The sequence below is a fragment of the Rhodamnia argentea genome, chromosome 6, assembly GCF_020921035.1.
Source record: "Rhodamnia argentea isolate NSW1041297 chromosome 6, ASM2092103v1, whole genome shotgun sequence".
Classification (NCBI taxonomy): Eukaryota; Viridiplantae; Streptophyta; class Magnoliopsida; order Myrtales; family Myrtaceae; genus Rhodamnia; species Rhodamnia argentea.
In genome coordinates, this window is record NC_063155.1 from 2,871,149 (window position 1) to 2,884,855 (window position 13,707).

The window sequence follows — 13,707 nt, forward strand, 5'->3', positions numbered from 1 at the left end:
ATTATGTTATCAAAATGACTAGCAAATCAAGCTGAATTTGTTCTTGAAGATTATCAATCACGAAGATCATTCAAGAGCGTGGATTGAGGGCGACAAGGATGACTTACTATAAGAAGAACTCTATTTTGGAAACCTTGATCATGATTGCATGAGCGATTTGATCTAATGGGAGATTCCTTCTTTTTATATTCTTAACGGCTATAAAATCCTTTGTATACAATCTCGTTCAAACGGGAAGCTTGGAGAGTGATCCTTTGGAGACCTTGCAATGGCTAGTTTGAAGGTGGAGTATAAAAGGAGACTTCAAAACTGAAAAGAAAATAGAGAGTTCAGAATCTTAGGGGGCGCATGGTAACATTTCTGGAAATGAATTTCTGCTACATAAGTGCTTCTGGAATAGAAAACCGTTTGGTAAGACAACTTATGAAGGAAAAATCCGTTTGGTTACACAACATTACATTTCTACATTTGAAGTAAATTTTCATTTCTAAAGTTATTTTTGAACCAATTCCAGAAGTTAAAAAAAATTACTTCTCTTTCTAAAGTAGAAATATCTCAAAATCAATATCTCTCTCACTTCAACCTCTTTTCATTTACAGCGCCTTTCTCTCCCAATCATACCTCCGCCATCGCCACCTACTGTAGACCTTAGTCGACCGTCACCCACCGCTCCCCCGGCCCACACACCACCGCTCGCTCGCCAATGCCCGTCGTCGCCCGCCTCCCACCTCGCACCGCTACCCACTGTCGTCGCCGTCTCCGGCCACTGGAGTAAGTGATAATAATAATAATAATAATTTTATTTTGAAAGAGTAAATATTATTTTTTAATAATAAATTTTTTTAAAAAAAATTAAAAATGAAGTATAAAATTTTCGGTCACCCAAAATAATTTTTCATAGTAGATTTGTGTCAATAATGTTTCAAAAGTAGAAATTTTCAACCGTTACCAAACAAAATTCTCTAATAATAAATCAACTTCTGCTTTTGAGTAGAAGTAGAAAAATTAACTCCTAGCCAAAAATTGATTTCCAAAGTAGAAGTATTGCCATGCGTGCCCTTAAATTTCAAAGTTCAAGAGAGCTTCACATCCTTAAGAACAAGTACTAATTAAATGTCCATTTAGCCTCAAACATTAATGAGACCTTATCTACCCCGAGCGACAAAAAAGGTCGTAAAGTATATATGCGATACATCATGATCGCTATGGTCAGTAGCTTAGTCATGTTATTGTGACGTGCATAACATATAGACAGCACATAAAAAGATGTACCTGCAAGTTTTGAAGATCTTGCTTAATCGTGAGAGGCCACTAGGTTTAGAAGTAACTTAATCGATCTCCAGCCATAAGTCTCTTATAGTTTGGTAGCAAGTCTCACTAGCTTCCTGTGCAGACCAACAAAGGAGCAACACGAGTTATGGAAAAAACGTTGAGGTCCCAAAGATTTCTCAAGTATTATGAGCATTTGTCTTTCTCGCTTAGGTCCTGATTTTGAATTACCACACCGGCACATTCTCTTAGTGCCAACCTTTTGGCGCGAGACTGCCTCATCTAAAGGATTGGCAAATTGGGTGCTCGAATCCGACCAAAAAAAAATAAAAAAAATTTTGGTGCTCGAAAAATCTAGGGCTATCCGTTCTCAGAAAAAAAAAAAAAAAAAAAAGACAATTAGGAGGAGTGCAATTACCTTAAAGTCCTTGGTGACTACCGAAAAGTATTCATCTTGTGGGGTAATGCCGTCAAAGTACACTATTGGAGCCGACAAGGCCAGAGCCCCAAAGGCCAAATGCGGATACTTTAGCCGAAACCCCGAAACCAAGACGCAAGCACTAAATTTCCCAAGAGCTAGCTATTAATAATTTGATTAATTAAATGCAATAATAGGGAAAAGTATACTAAAAATGCCATAACTTTTGTACGGCGTTCACTTGAGTGCCATAACTTTCAAAATGTTCACTTAAGTGCTATAACTTTCAAAAATCGCTCACTTGAGTGCCATGTTGATGTGAATGCCGGAAAAGCCGACATGGCTCGCCTGAAAGCCGACGTGGCTCGCCGGAAAGCTGACGTGGCATGCTGGAAAAGTTGTTATAGTACTCAAGTAAACGATTTTGCTCCAATGTGACACTCAAGTGAACGATTTTTGAAAGTTTTGGCACCTAAATGAACGTTTTGAAAGTTATAGCACTCAAGTGAATGCCGTACACAAATTATGGCACTCATGGTGTATTTATCCCACAATAATGTATCTATCTTGAAAAATGCCTATTTTTCTCGAGTCCTTGACAAAAAAGGTAGCAACAGCTCATTGTTCCAAACATAATTGAAAATGGTGATCGCCCACGGATGCCGCAATTGGATGATTATGTGAGACGAAAGAAAATAAGTAAATTTACAAGAAACTGAGTGCAATGAGAAGTTAATAGAGATGTTGGTGCTTATGTCATTTGTTTTTTTTTTTCAGTATTCTAATGCAATGGTAATCAGGGAAGGCCAAATAAACATTTATGCTATTTTTCCAATGCAAGAACTTTGAGAGGGCAAAAGCTCGGGGATTTGTATCTTATCGCTTCGGCAGCTTATTGGGCAATAAATTTTCAGCATCAATCTCATGGAAAAAACCAAGTTAATCGAAAATAAGAGGAGTTCAGCAGGATAAAGATACCATAGGTGTTATAATTTTCGTCCGACGCTCACTTGAGTGTCATAGCCTTTTTTTTTAACCACTTTTGAGTACCATAACTTCTAAAAAAACGTTCACCCGAGTGTCGAAAAGTTGACGTGATGTAGCACTTATGGTGAACGTTTTTAAAAGGTTATGGCACTCAAGTTATCGATTAAAAAGTTATATAGCACTCAAGTGATCGGGAAAGATCGGAAAAAAAAGTTATGTCCGTCAACCGAGCACCATACACAAGTTATCACACTCAAGTGACCAAAAAAAAGGTTATGACACTCAATTGAACGCTGTACGTAAGTTATGACACTTACGGTATCCTTATCCCGATCAAGCTATTGGAGCATGCCTAATACTATTTGTCTTGTTGCAAGAAATTTGAGAAGAAGAATCTACGGAAGTGCGCATTTTATCGCTCCCACATCTTTTTTTGGGCGATCCTTTTTCTTAATTCCTAGTGCACATTGAAAATTCAAGGCATGCCCATTAAGATTCAAAATCGTAATGTGAAATCATGGACCACGTTTCCTTGATTCATTGATGACTAGGACAAGGGCTTTTACCGAAGAAAACATACAAGACGATCTGCATTCTAATCTCTTATTGAATTGGCTATTTTTTGGCATCAAGGCTTTTAATCATTGCCTAAGAGCAAGTAGATCGGCATAATATTTGGTGATCCACCCTTTTATAATCTCAATCTCCTTTTTTCGTTGTCTGACCAACCAGCTTGGATCATCTTGCAATGCTGAAAGTATGTCCAAACAATGGGACCCTGCAGAATATGCAGAATGATATTAGGGGAGCCTTTGAAATGAATTTCACCTTTTACTTTTCGCTTAATAGAGATCTTACGATGCATTTATTTTGACTGAGAAAAAAATCTTAAATAACTGAAATTCAAAACAATGCAAATAGTGTCAGGTATAAATTTTTTGCAGTTTTCTTTTGAAGTTTGAATGACATTGAAGTTCTTGGCCCATTAGCGCAAACTCACTTTAAAAAATTCAAAATCAACTGAAAATGCGTTTGACAGGACTAGATGCTTTGGTATGATCCTTGTGCATTCGAGATGAGTCACGCGACAAGAAGTACATGCTTGGTTATGAAATAATCTCTTCATTTGTCCACTAAATCCAGATTGTGAAAGCATGCACACCTTTTTGTGTAGGAAAAGCCACGATAGTGTCTGAAATGTTCTTGAGGATCCTGAGAGTAAAATAGAGAAACTGTTAAACCAAACTAAATGGATATTTCGAATCTTTTGCATATAAATTCGTTAAGTTTCGATACCCGCCACTACTGTAAGGATCCCGAAGTCCATTTGAGAAAATAATGTTGCTACCAAACCTACGGAGAACTTGTTCTGTATCCTGCAATTTTTTAACAAGAGAAACAAGTGGAAAGCAAATATTTTAGGGTTTGAAATGATCTTTGGATGCATAGATATCAGTTTTCATCTACTGACAAAATATCCAGGCCATAGCTTTAAGGAAAGTAACTGAAAATCATACATGACCGCCATAGTAAGTGGTGATCCAATGTGGCCGAGGCATAACGCCATACGATCGGTTGCATCGATCAATGAAGTTGCTTATGTTGAAAGGATCTGGTTGAAACATAGAATTGTTTGTAATGCCTACACCCATTATCATCTCACTGCATCTCTGCAAACAGCTCTCTCTTTCAGCCCAAGAGAAACGAGGCAATTTAACTGCATGTTACATTAGGACATCACCTAAGCGTAAAAGTTTCTTCGTAACCTAAGGATATGTAAATTGCAAGCAATGCATACTTATGACAGATGATGAAACAGCCTGCACAAAATACTTTTTTGTGAAGTGCTTTTTCCTAAAATTGTATAGCCTAGACAAAACCTTAATCATCTTAAATGGTTAAAATGGGCAACGTTTGACCTGTGTTTGACCTACAGAGACTACTTTTCAAAAGTTAGTTTATTAATTATTAATTGATGTATCAGACTGAACACCGATTGAAACAAATGGACCACATTCGAGAACTAGTAATTTATCACTTCACTCAATAAACCAAATAAAAATGTTAAGAGTAATTAATATACCTGCCACTTCCAACCCAACTGTCCTTGAGAAGGGGTAGTGCCACTGGGAGGAACAATGTAGCATGAGGAGTTTCCAGAAATGGCAACGACGCCTGCAAATATTTTTACAAGAATCCCGTTTTCAGAAGCATTTGCTCCATCAATGCCTCTACACATTACTTCCACTGGATATGTTGGTGGTTCATCATACTGAGCTGCCCCCGCGTACTCTTCTATCAGATAGCTCTTCAACTCATCCCCACTCTCCAAAGCCCTAACTCACCCAAAGAACATTCCAAACAACTACTAATCAAATTTCAACTTAGCGTCAAACATTGATGACACTTAATCGACTCAAGCAACAAAAAAAGTGGTTAAGCTGCGTATGTAAGTGATACGTCATGATTGACGCCGTTAGCGAATGAAGATCTCGCTTAATCGTGAGTTTGTGACGTGCATATTATATAACGATGAATATTGTATGACAATGTATGAAAAGACGTACCTACAAGTTTTGAAGATTTTGCTTAATCGTGAGAGGCCATCAGGTTCAGAAGCAACTCTATCGATCTCCGCCCACGAGTCTCTTATGGTTTGGTAGCAAGTCTCGCTAGCTTCCTGTGTGAACCAATCAAAGCGCAGCACGAGTCATGAAATAAACATCAAGGTCCCAAAGATTGCTCGAGTCATATGTGCATCCGTCTTTCTCACTTAAGTCCTTTTTTTTTTGGAATTACCGTACCGGCACATTCTCTTAGTGCCAACCTTCTGGCGGGGAGACCGCCGCATATAATGAATAGGCGAATTGGGTGCTTGAAAAATCTTGGGCAATCCGTCGCTAGAACAAAAAGAAAAGAAGAGATAATTAGGAGGAGTGCGACTACCTTGAAGTCCTTGGTGACTACCGAAAAGTATCCATCTTCTGGGGTAATGCCGTCAAAGTACAGTATTGGAGCCGACGAGGCCAGAGCTCCAAAGGCCAAATGCGGATACTTTAGCCGAAACCACGAAGCAAGCACTGAAATCCGCGAAAGCTAGCCATTAACAATTTGATAGATTAAATGGAATAGTATGTCTTTCTTGAGATATTCCTATTTTCCTTTAGTCCATGACAACGAAGGTAGTAACAGCTCATAGTTCCAACATGATTAAAAATGGTGTTCAGCTACGCGGGCCGCAATTGGATGGAGATGTTGTTGATTAGGTCATCTTTTGTCTTTTCAATATTCTAATGCAGCCAAATAGGTGAGACAAAACCCCATTTTTCTCTTATATATAGGGACTGTTGAGTGTTTAATTTCTCCTATATACATGAGAAGTTTCAAATGTATATACATGTTTTGAAAATGTATTGATAAATGTTCTATGTTATTTATGCAATCAGATTGCATTCAACCCTTTTTTTTTCCTTCAAATACGAATGTAAAGTTGCAGGGATTCTTGAAAAGCAATTGAGCATTCCAATTGTGGACCCTACTGACATTCGTAGGCCATAAATATATGCGCTCTCGTTCTACTTACTTCCCGCATATGAACATCCCACGACGATCACTGGACAATCTTTCGCCTTTAGTTTCTCCTTCACGTGTCTGATAATAGCTGCGTAGTCGGCCAAAGCTTGGGACGAACTAAAGTATCCACGAGCATTTGGGTCTTTGAGGGCTTCCTCAAAGCTCTTCCCAAGTGGAATTGACTTACCATAGTACCGATGCTGAACAAGAAAAAGTATTTCACCAAAATCAAAACGAATTTAATTATGTATGAGACTCCTAAATAGATCAAATTGTTCACGCAAGGACTAAAAGAAGATGTTGTAATCCAAATGTGATACCTCGATATAAATTAGCAAAGCTTTGAATTGAGCAGCGTTCTCGGTAAGAAACCCGATCACCTTCAGGTCGTCGTCAATCGGCTCTTCGCCGCCAAAGTAAATGAAGATCGGAGCACTAGAATTGGCACCACCCCAGTACTTGGAGTTTATCAAGTACCTTTGTTTGAAGGTGGTGTAGCTCTCGGGTCGATAGTTGAAGTGATCGAGCGTTTGGTTGAAGAAGAAAGTTTTGAAATCATTGATTACCGATACTTGAACCCTACGTTCGGGATCTTGGAAGACTTTCTCGCAGTGCAGACTCAGCCTCGGAAAATCGAATTTCTGTGCACAAACGGGAGATGTGGATGAAATGAGAAGGATGATCAAAGAGAGCCAAGAAAGAGCCATTGCTTGCGGCGATAGAAGAATTTTCTTTTTCTTTTTTTCGTGATGAATTTGAAAACTTGATAGGACAATGAAATGAAACGGTACAATGGCCTTATATAGCAATTTGCCAGCAACTAGTTGTGCACTTCCTTGTGGTCTTTGGTGTTCTTATTCTTGGATAATTCAAAAAAAGGGTCAATAGTTAGGTTCTTAATCACAAAGACAGCGAAACACATACTGGCATATTCTTCATGCGTCCCTATTCCACATCTAGATTATGCATTTGGATTAGAAATTTAACGAGGACTCTCCCTCAGATATGGTAATAATTATGTGAAGGCTCTTTCACTGAGTTGTTTCCAGCTAAGTTTGTTAATAATCTTCTTTATCAAGTTTCCCACTGAGGACATTACAGCAAGCATTACCAACTTGTTTAGTTAATTTCTGAATTGAGCTTCATTGACTGAAACAATAATATCGAGTGCCCTTCTAAAGTCTCTTAGGAAAAATAATACACGGGATTATATAAGGAAAAGTACACTGGAAGTATCATAACTTGTGTACGGCGTTTACTTTAGTGCCATAACTTTCAAAAATCGTTCACTTGAGTGCTACGTCGGAGTAAAATCGTTCACTTCAATGCTACAGTAAATTTTTTGGCGTGCCACGTCGCCTTTCTAACATGCTACAGTAACTTTTCCGGCGTGTCACGCCAGCTTTTCCGGCGTCCACATCAACATGGCACTCAAGTGAACGATTTTTGAAAGTTATGGCACTCAAGTGAACGCCGTACAAAAGTTATGGCACTTCTAATGTACTTTTCCCGGATTATATATAAACACAATCTGATGCGGTGCAACACGATCTGGGAGCCTCAACAATTGACAAATATGATGTGAGTACGTTGTCATCGACCCATTTCCTAATAACTTAAACTTTTGGAAAAAAAAAAGAGATTTTTCTAACATGACCTAAAATCATAGATTAAGAGGTCAAATCCCGGTACTCTGTCTTAAACTTCGGTACTTATACTATGTTTACGGCTCGCTCACACGAAATGGAAGCCATTCGCATTTCTCGATTAAGTGTAGATTCTTGACGCGTGCAAGGGATTAGCTTACACACGAGGAGGATTATTGAAATTTATGTTATAGGTATATCAATCATCCGTTTCCTGATTAATTAAAATGTTAGGAAACAACAATTTGTCTATCCCTCGCATGTGTCTCAAAAATAAAATTTCCTTGCAAAAATTTATTGCTTGGTTCCTGTTTGTATATATCAAATTGCTGGCGTCAAATGAAATTAGAAAAATTCTACTTTGAGGAAGGTAATCACACTCTTGAGTAGTATGATAGGGAGTTTTACATAGCGCAGTGTTTATGATACTAGAATTTCACTAAATATTTCAATGTTGTTGCACTTTCTAACAAATAGTATCCGAGCCGATAGTTGATTGATGGGCCTCCAATTTGTTTTGGTGTTTCGTGAATATCTCAAAGAAGAAATCTCATGATCAACGCTTGTTTCTAGTGGAAATTGCCATCATGGTTGGTCTGGCGAGAAGAGACCATGGACAGCTAGAAAGGTTAATGATCTGGTTAGGATTTCGTTCTTAAGTTATATTGATTGACCAACAATCTAAAAGATGTTCTAGTGACTTTCAATACGAGGAATCTTGATTGATTGGCAATCACCTCGTGGATAATTTCTTTTATTAGAGCTTAATGTAAGAATTCTATGATTTTATTGAATGGGCGAACAAATCTTCTCAAATCTCTGATGTTTTCAAACTCAACGACTAAGTGATCCTTTGCATCAATCAACCGGTGGCTACTTTTGGAGATTAATCCTCAATGTGGTTCTATCCAGCGGGAAGCTTGTGACGAGGGGTATATAAGGAGTACAAGGTTTGAAGAGAAGTAAGATTGATCGAGATCATCATCCATATTTCAAGAGAGCTATATATATATTTTAAATTGTCTACTCAAGTTTATAAATGAGATCTTGTGAGATGTCTAATACAAAGTTCAAGTGTGTGGAGTGAGTTACACTTGGTAGAGAGTGAGTTACACTTGGTAGAGGTAGCACTCACTTCTATTGAAGTGCTTGCGTTCAAAGTTATCACATCTTTACGTAATCTCCCATTTGATTAGTTAGTGGAATCCGGCCAGTAGACTGTTAGTATAGGAGAATGGGTATAGGCTTTACCAAAGCCGAACCACTATAAGCTATTGTGCATTGTCTTCTATTCTCCTACTCGCATCTTTTACTATATGATAGAAGCACTATACGGTTACGTTCACTACATTCACTCCTATCAAACTTGAAGTTTTTATTTTCGTATTATTTTATCAAGTTTGATTATAATAACCTATTTATCCCCTCTAGATGATAATATTAAAAAAAACAATACATGTTAGTGAAAAAGAGGATGAATCGACTTATTAGAGCATTTTCGCTAATTTCTTATCCTGATGCAAGAATTTTCAAAGGGCAAAAGTTTGAGAATTTGTATCTCGTTGCTTTGGCATCTTTCTTGGACGATAAATTTTCAAGATCAATCTCATGGGAAAAAACCAAGTTGATAGAAAACAGGAGGAATCAAGCGGGGTAAAGGCACCACAAGTTTTCATAACTTTCGTTCGGGGCTCACTTGAGTATCGTAAATTTTTTTTAGTCCACTTGAATGCCATAAATTTTAAAAAATATTCACTTGAATGCCATAACTTACATTTGATCACCCAAGTTCCCAAACATTTTTTAAAATGTTTACCCGATTGTCGAAAATCTGACGTGGCATAGCACTTGTGGTGAACCTTTCAAGCAATCGATTAAAAAGTTATATAGCATCTAGGTGATCGGACAAAGGGTTCTAGCACTCAAGTGTGTACCGTACATAACTTATAGCACTCAATTGATCGTCCAACGTTATGGCACTTAGGTGTCATTATCCGAGAATCAAGTGTTTGAGCATGCCTAGTATTATTTGTCTTTTTGCAAGAATTTTGAGAGGAAGAAGCTACAGAAGTGCGCATTTTATCGCTGTGACATCGTTTTTGCGCCATGCTTTTTCTTAATTCCCAGCGAGCATTGAAAAATTCAAGACCATGCCCATTAAGATTCAAAAGCGTGATGTAAAATCATGAACCACTTTTCCTTGATTCACTGATGACTAGGACAAGGGCTTTCACCGAAAAAAGCATACAAGATGATCTGCATTGTAGCTCTTTTTTCTTTTGTTTGGTCGAACATTGTACCTCTTTTTGAATTGGCTATTTTTTGGCATCAAGGCTTTTGATCATTGTTTAAGAGCAAGTAGATCGGCATAATATTTGGTGATCCACCCTTTTATAACCTCAATCTCCTTTTTTCGTTGTCTGACCAACCAGCTTGGATCATCTTGCGATGCTGAAAGTATGTCCAAACAATGGGACCCTGCAGAATATGCAGAATAATATTAGGGGAGCCTTTGAAATGAATTTCACCTTTTACTTTTCGCTTAATAGAGATCTTACGATGCATTTATTTTGACTGAGAAAAAAATCTGAAATAGCCGAAATTCAAAGCAATGCAAATAGTGTCTGGTATAAATTTTTTGCAGTTTCTTTTGAAGTTTGAATGACATTGAAGTTCTTGGCCTATTAGCGGAAACTCACTTTAAAAAATTCAAAATCAACTGAAAATTCCTTTGACAGGACTAGATGCTTTGGTATGATCCTTGTGCGTTCGAGATGAGTCACGCGACAAGAAGTACATGCTTGGTTATGAAATAACCTCTTCATTTATCCACTAAATCCAGATTGTGAAAGTATGCATACCTTTTCGTGTAGGGAAAGCCACGATAGTGTCTGAAATGTTCTTGAGGACCCTGAGAGTAAAATAGAGAAACTGTTAAACCAAACTAAATGGATATTTTGAATCTTTTGCATGAAAATTCGGAAATTTCGATACCCGCCACTACTATAAGGATCTCGAAGTCCATTTGAAAAAATAATGTTGCTACCGAACCTACGGAGAACTTGTTTTGTGTCCTGCAATTTTTTAAGAAGAGAAAGAAGTGCAAAGCAAAGATTTTAGAGTTTGCAATGATCTTTAGATGCAATGATATCAATTTCATCTACTGGTGAAATATCAGGGCCATAGCTTTATAAAAGTCACCGAAAATCATACATGACCGCCATAATAAGTGGTGATCCAATGTGGCCGAGGCACAACGCCGTAAGATCGGTTGCAGTGATCAATGAAGTTGCTCATGTTGAAAGGATCTGGTTGAAACATAGAATTGTTTGTAATGCCTTCATCGCCCATTACCATCTCGCTGCATCTCTACAAACACCTCTCTCTTTCAGTCCAAGATAAACGAGGTAATTTAACTGCATACTACATTAGGACAACCCTCAAGTGTAACCCAAGGATATGCAAATTGCAAGCAATGCATACTTATGACAGGTGATGAAACAGTCCGCACAAAACACTTTTTTGTGAAGTGCCTTTTCCTAAAATTGTATAGCCTAGACAAAACCTTAATCGTCTTTAATGGTCAAAACACCAACGTTTGACCTATGTTTGACCTCTAGAGACTGATTTTCAAAAGTTAGTTTATTAATTAATTGAAACAAACGGACCATATTCTTTTTTTTTTTTTTTGGGTCGAAGGACCATAATCAAGAACTAATAATTTTATCACTTCGCTCAATAAACCAAATAAAAATGTTAAGAGTAATATACCTGCCACCTCCAACCCAACTGTGTTTGAGAAGGGGTAGTGCCATTGGGCGAAACGATGTAGCATGAGGAGTTTCCAGAAATGGCAACGACGCCTGCAAATATTTTTTCAAGAATCCCGTTTTTGGAAGCATTTGCTCCATCAATGCCTCCACAAATTACTTCCACTGGATATGTCGGTGGTACATCGTACTGAGCTGCTCTCACGTACTCATCTATCAGATAGTTCTTCAGTTCATCCCCACTCTCCAAAGGCCTAACTCACCCAAAGAACATTCCAAACAAGTACCAATTGAATTTCAACTTAGCGTTATCCACTCTAGCGACAAAAAAAAAAGTGGTTAAAGTTGCGTACGTAAGTGAAACGTCATGATCGCCGCTCTCAGCGAATGAAGATATCGCTTAATCGTGAGATTGTGACGCGCATATCATATGGCAATGCATATCGTATGATGGCATATCAAAAGACATACCTACAAGTTTTGAAGATTTTGCTTAATCGTGAGAGGCCATCAGGTTGAGAAGCAACTCTATCGATCTCCGCCCACGAGTCTCTTATGGTTTGGTAGCAAGTCTTGCTAGCTTCCTGTGCAAACCAACCAAAAGCACAGCACGAGTCATGAAATAAACATCAAGGTCCCAAGGATTGCTCGAGTCATATGTGCATCCGTCTTTCTCACTTAGTGAATATGCAAATTGGGTGCTTGAAAAATATTGGGCAAGCCGTCGTTAGAACAAGAAGAAAAGAAGAGATAATCAGGAGGAGTGCGACTACCTTGAAGTCCTTGGTGACTACCGAAAAGAATCCGCCCTGTGGGGTAATGCCGTCAAAGTACAGTATCGGAGCCGATGAGGCCAGAGCTCCAAGGGCCAAATGCGGATACTTTAGCCGGAACCACGAAGCAAGCACTGAAATCCGCGAAAGCTAGCCATTAACAGTTTGATAGATTGAATGGACAAATGAGTGTCTAATTTCTCCTCTATACATGAGAAGTTTCAAATGTATATACATGTTTTGAATATGTATATACTGACATTCGTAGGCTATATATACACACACTCGTTCTACTTACTTCCCGCATATGATCCTCCCACGACGATCACCGGACAATCTTTGGCCTTTCGTTTCTCCTTCACGTGTCTGATAATCGCTGCGTAGTCGGCCAAAGCTTGGGACGAGCTAAAGTATCCACGAGCATTTGGGTCTTTGAGGGCTTCTTCAAAGCTCATCCCAAGTGGAATTGACTTACCATAGTACCGATGCTGCACTTCACCAAAATTAAAACGAATTTAATTACGTATTAGACTCCTAAATAGATCAAATTGTTCACGCGTGGACCAAAAGAAGATGACGTAATCCAAATATGATACCTCGATATAAATTACTAAAGCTTTGAATTGAGCAGCGTTCTCATTCAGAAACCCAACCACGTTCACGTCGTTGTCGATTGGCTCTTCGCCGCCGAGGTAAACGAAGATCGGAGCGCTGGAATTGGCACCACCCCAATACTTGGAGCTGATCAAGTACCTTTGTTTGAAGGTGGTGTAGCTCTCGGGCCGATAGTTGAAGTGATCGAGCGTTTGGTGGAAAAAGAAAGTTTTGAAATGGCTGATTAACGATACTTGAACCCTACGGTCGGGATCTTGGAAGACTTTCTCGTGGTGCAGACTCAGCCTCGGAAAATCGAATTTCTGTGCACAAACGGGAGATGCGGATGAAATGAAAAGGATGATCAAAGAGAGCCAAGAAAGAGCCATTGCCCGCGGCGATAGAAGAAATTCTTCTGTGATGAATTCGAAAACCTGATAGGACATTGAAATGAGAGAGTATCATGGCCTTATATAGCAGATTTGCCAGCAATTAATGGTGCGATTCCTTGTGGTCTTTGGTGTTCTTATTCTTGGATAATTCAAAAAAGGGTCAATAGTTAGGTTCTTATTCACGAAGACAGCTAAACACATACTGGCCTACTCTTTATGCATTTCGATAACAAATTTAATAATCTTTCTCAGATATTGTGATAATTATTAACTTGTATAATTAAT

The 13,707-nt window shown here is 38.4% G+C and overlaps 2 protein-coding genes across 2 annotated transcripts; both read right to left on the reverse strand.

Annotated features, from left to right (window-relative positions):
• Positions 1-3,315: 3,315 nt before the first annotated feature.
• On the reverse strand, positions 3,316-6,954 carry LOC115748503 (lysosomal Pro-X carboxypeptidase-like). Its single transcript, XM_030685005.1, has 9 exons — positions 6,568-6,954; positions 6,258-6,447; positions 5,621-5,754; positions 5,242-5,354; positions 4,758-5,010; positions 4,192-4,344; positions 3,971-4,050; positions 3,837-3,886; positions 3,316-3,452 (listed from the first exon to the last, which is right to left on the reverse strand). The coding sequence occupies exons 1-9, from the start codon at positions 6,952-6,954 to the stop codon at positions 3,316-3,318; spliced, it is 1,497 nt and encodes a 498-aa protein (XP_030540865.1).
• Positions 6,955-10,234: 3,280 nt separating this feature from the next.
• On the reverse strand, positions 10,235-13,419 carry LOC115748504 (lysosomal Pro-X carboxypeptidase-like). The gene is made up of 9 exons (XM_030685006.1): positions 13,033-13,419; positions 12,735-12,924; positions 12,437-12,570; positions 12,135-12,247; positions 11,665-11,917; positions 11,107-11,262; positions 10,888-10,967; positions 10,755-10,804; positions 10,235-10,371 (listed from the first exon to the last, which is right to left on the reverse strand). The coding sequence occupies exons 1-9, from the start codon at positions 13,417-13,419 to the stop codon at positions 10,235-10,237; spliced, it is 1,500 nt and encodes a 499-aa protein (XP_030540866.1).
• Positions 13,420-13,707: the final 288 nt, after the last annotated feature.

Excerpts from the sequence above, each read along its gene's own strand:
- LOC115748503 (XM_030685005.1), bottom strand. The coding sequence starts at position 6,954 with ATGGCTCTTTCTTGGCTCTCTTTGATCATCCTTCTCATTTCATCCACA. Across the intron at positions 6,448-6,567 it reads CTTTGCTAATTTATATCGAG|CATCGGTACTATGGTAAGTC; the intron begins GTATCACATTTG and ends TTTCTTGTTCAG. Across the intron at positions 5,755-6,257 it reads GGGATGTTCATATGCGGGAA|TGCTTGCTTCGTGGTTTCGG; the intron begins GTAAGTAGAACG and ends CGCGGATTTCAG.
- LOC115748504 (XM_030685006.1), bottom strand. The coding sequence starts at position 13,419 with ATGGCTCTTTCTTGGCTCTCTTTGATCATCCTTTTCATTTCATCCGCA. Across the intron at positions 11,918-12,134 it reads AAAATCTTCAAAACTTGTAG|GCCTTTGGAGAGTGGGGATG; the intron begins GTATGTCTTTTG and ends TGGGTGAGTTAG. Across the intron at positions 10,968-11,106 it reads CCACTTATTATGGCGGTCAT|GACACAAAACAAGTTCTCCG; the intron begins GTATGATTTTCG and ends AAAAAATTGCAG.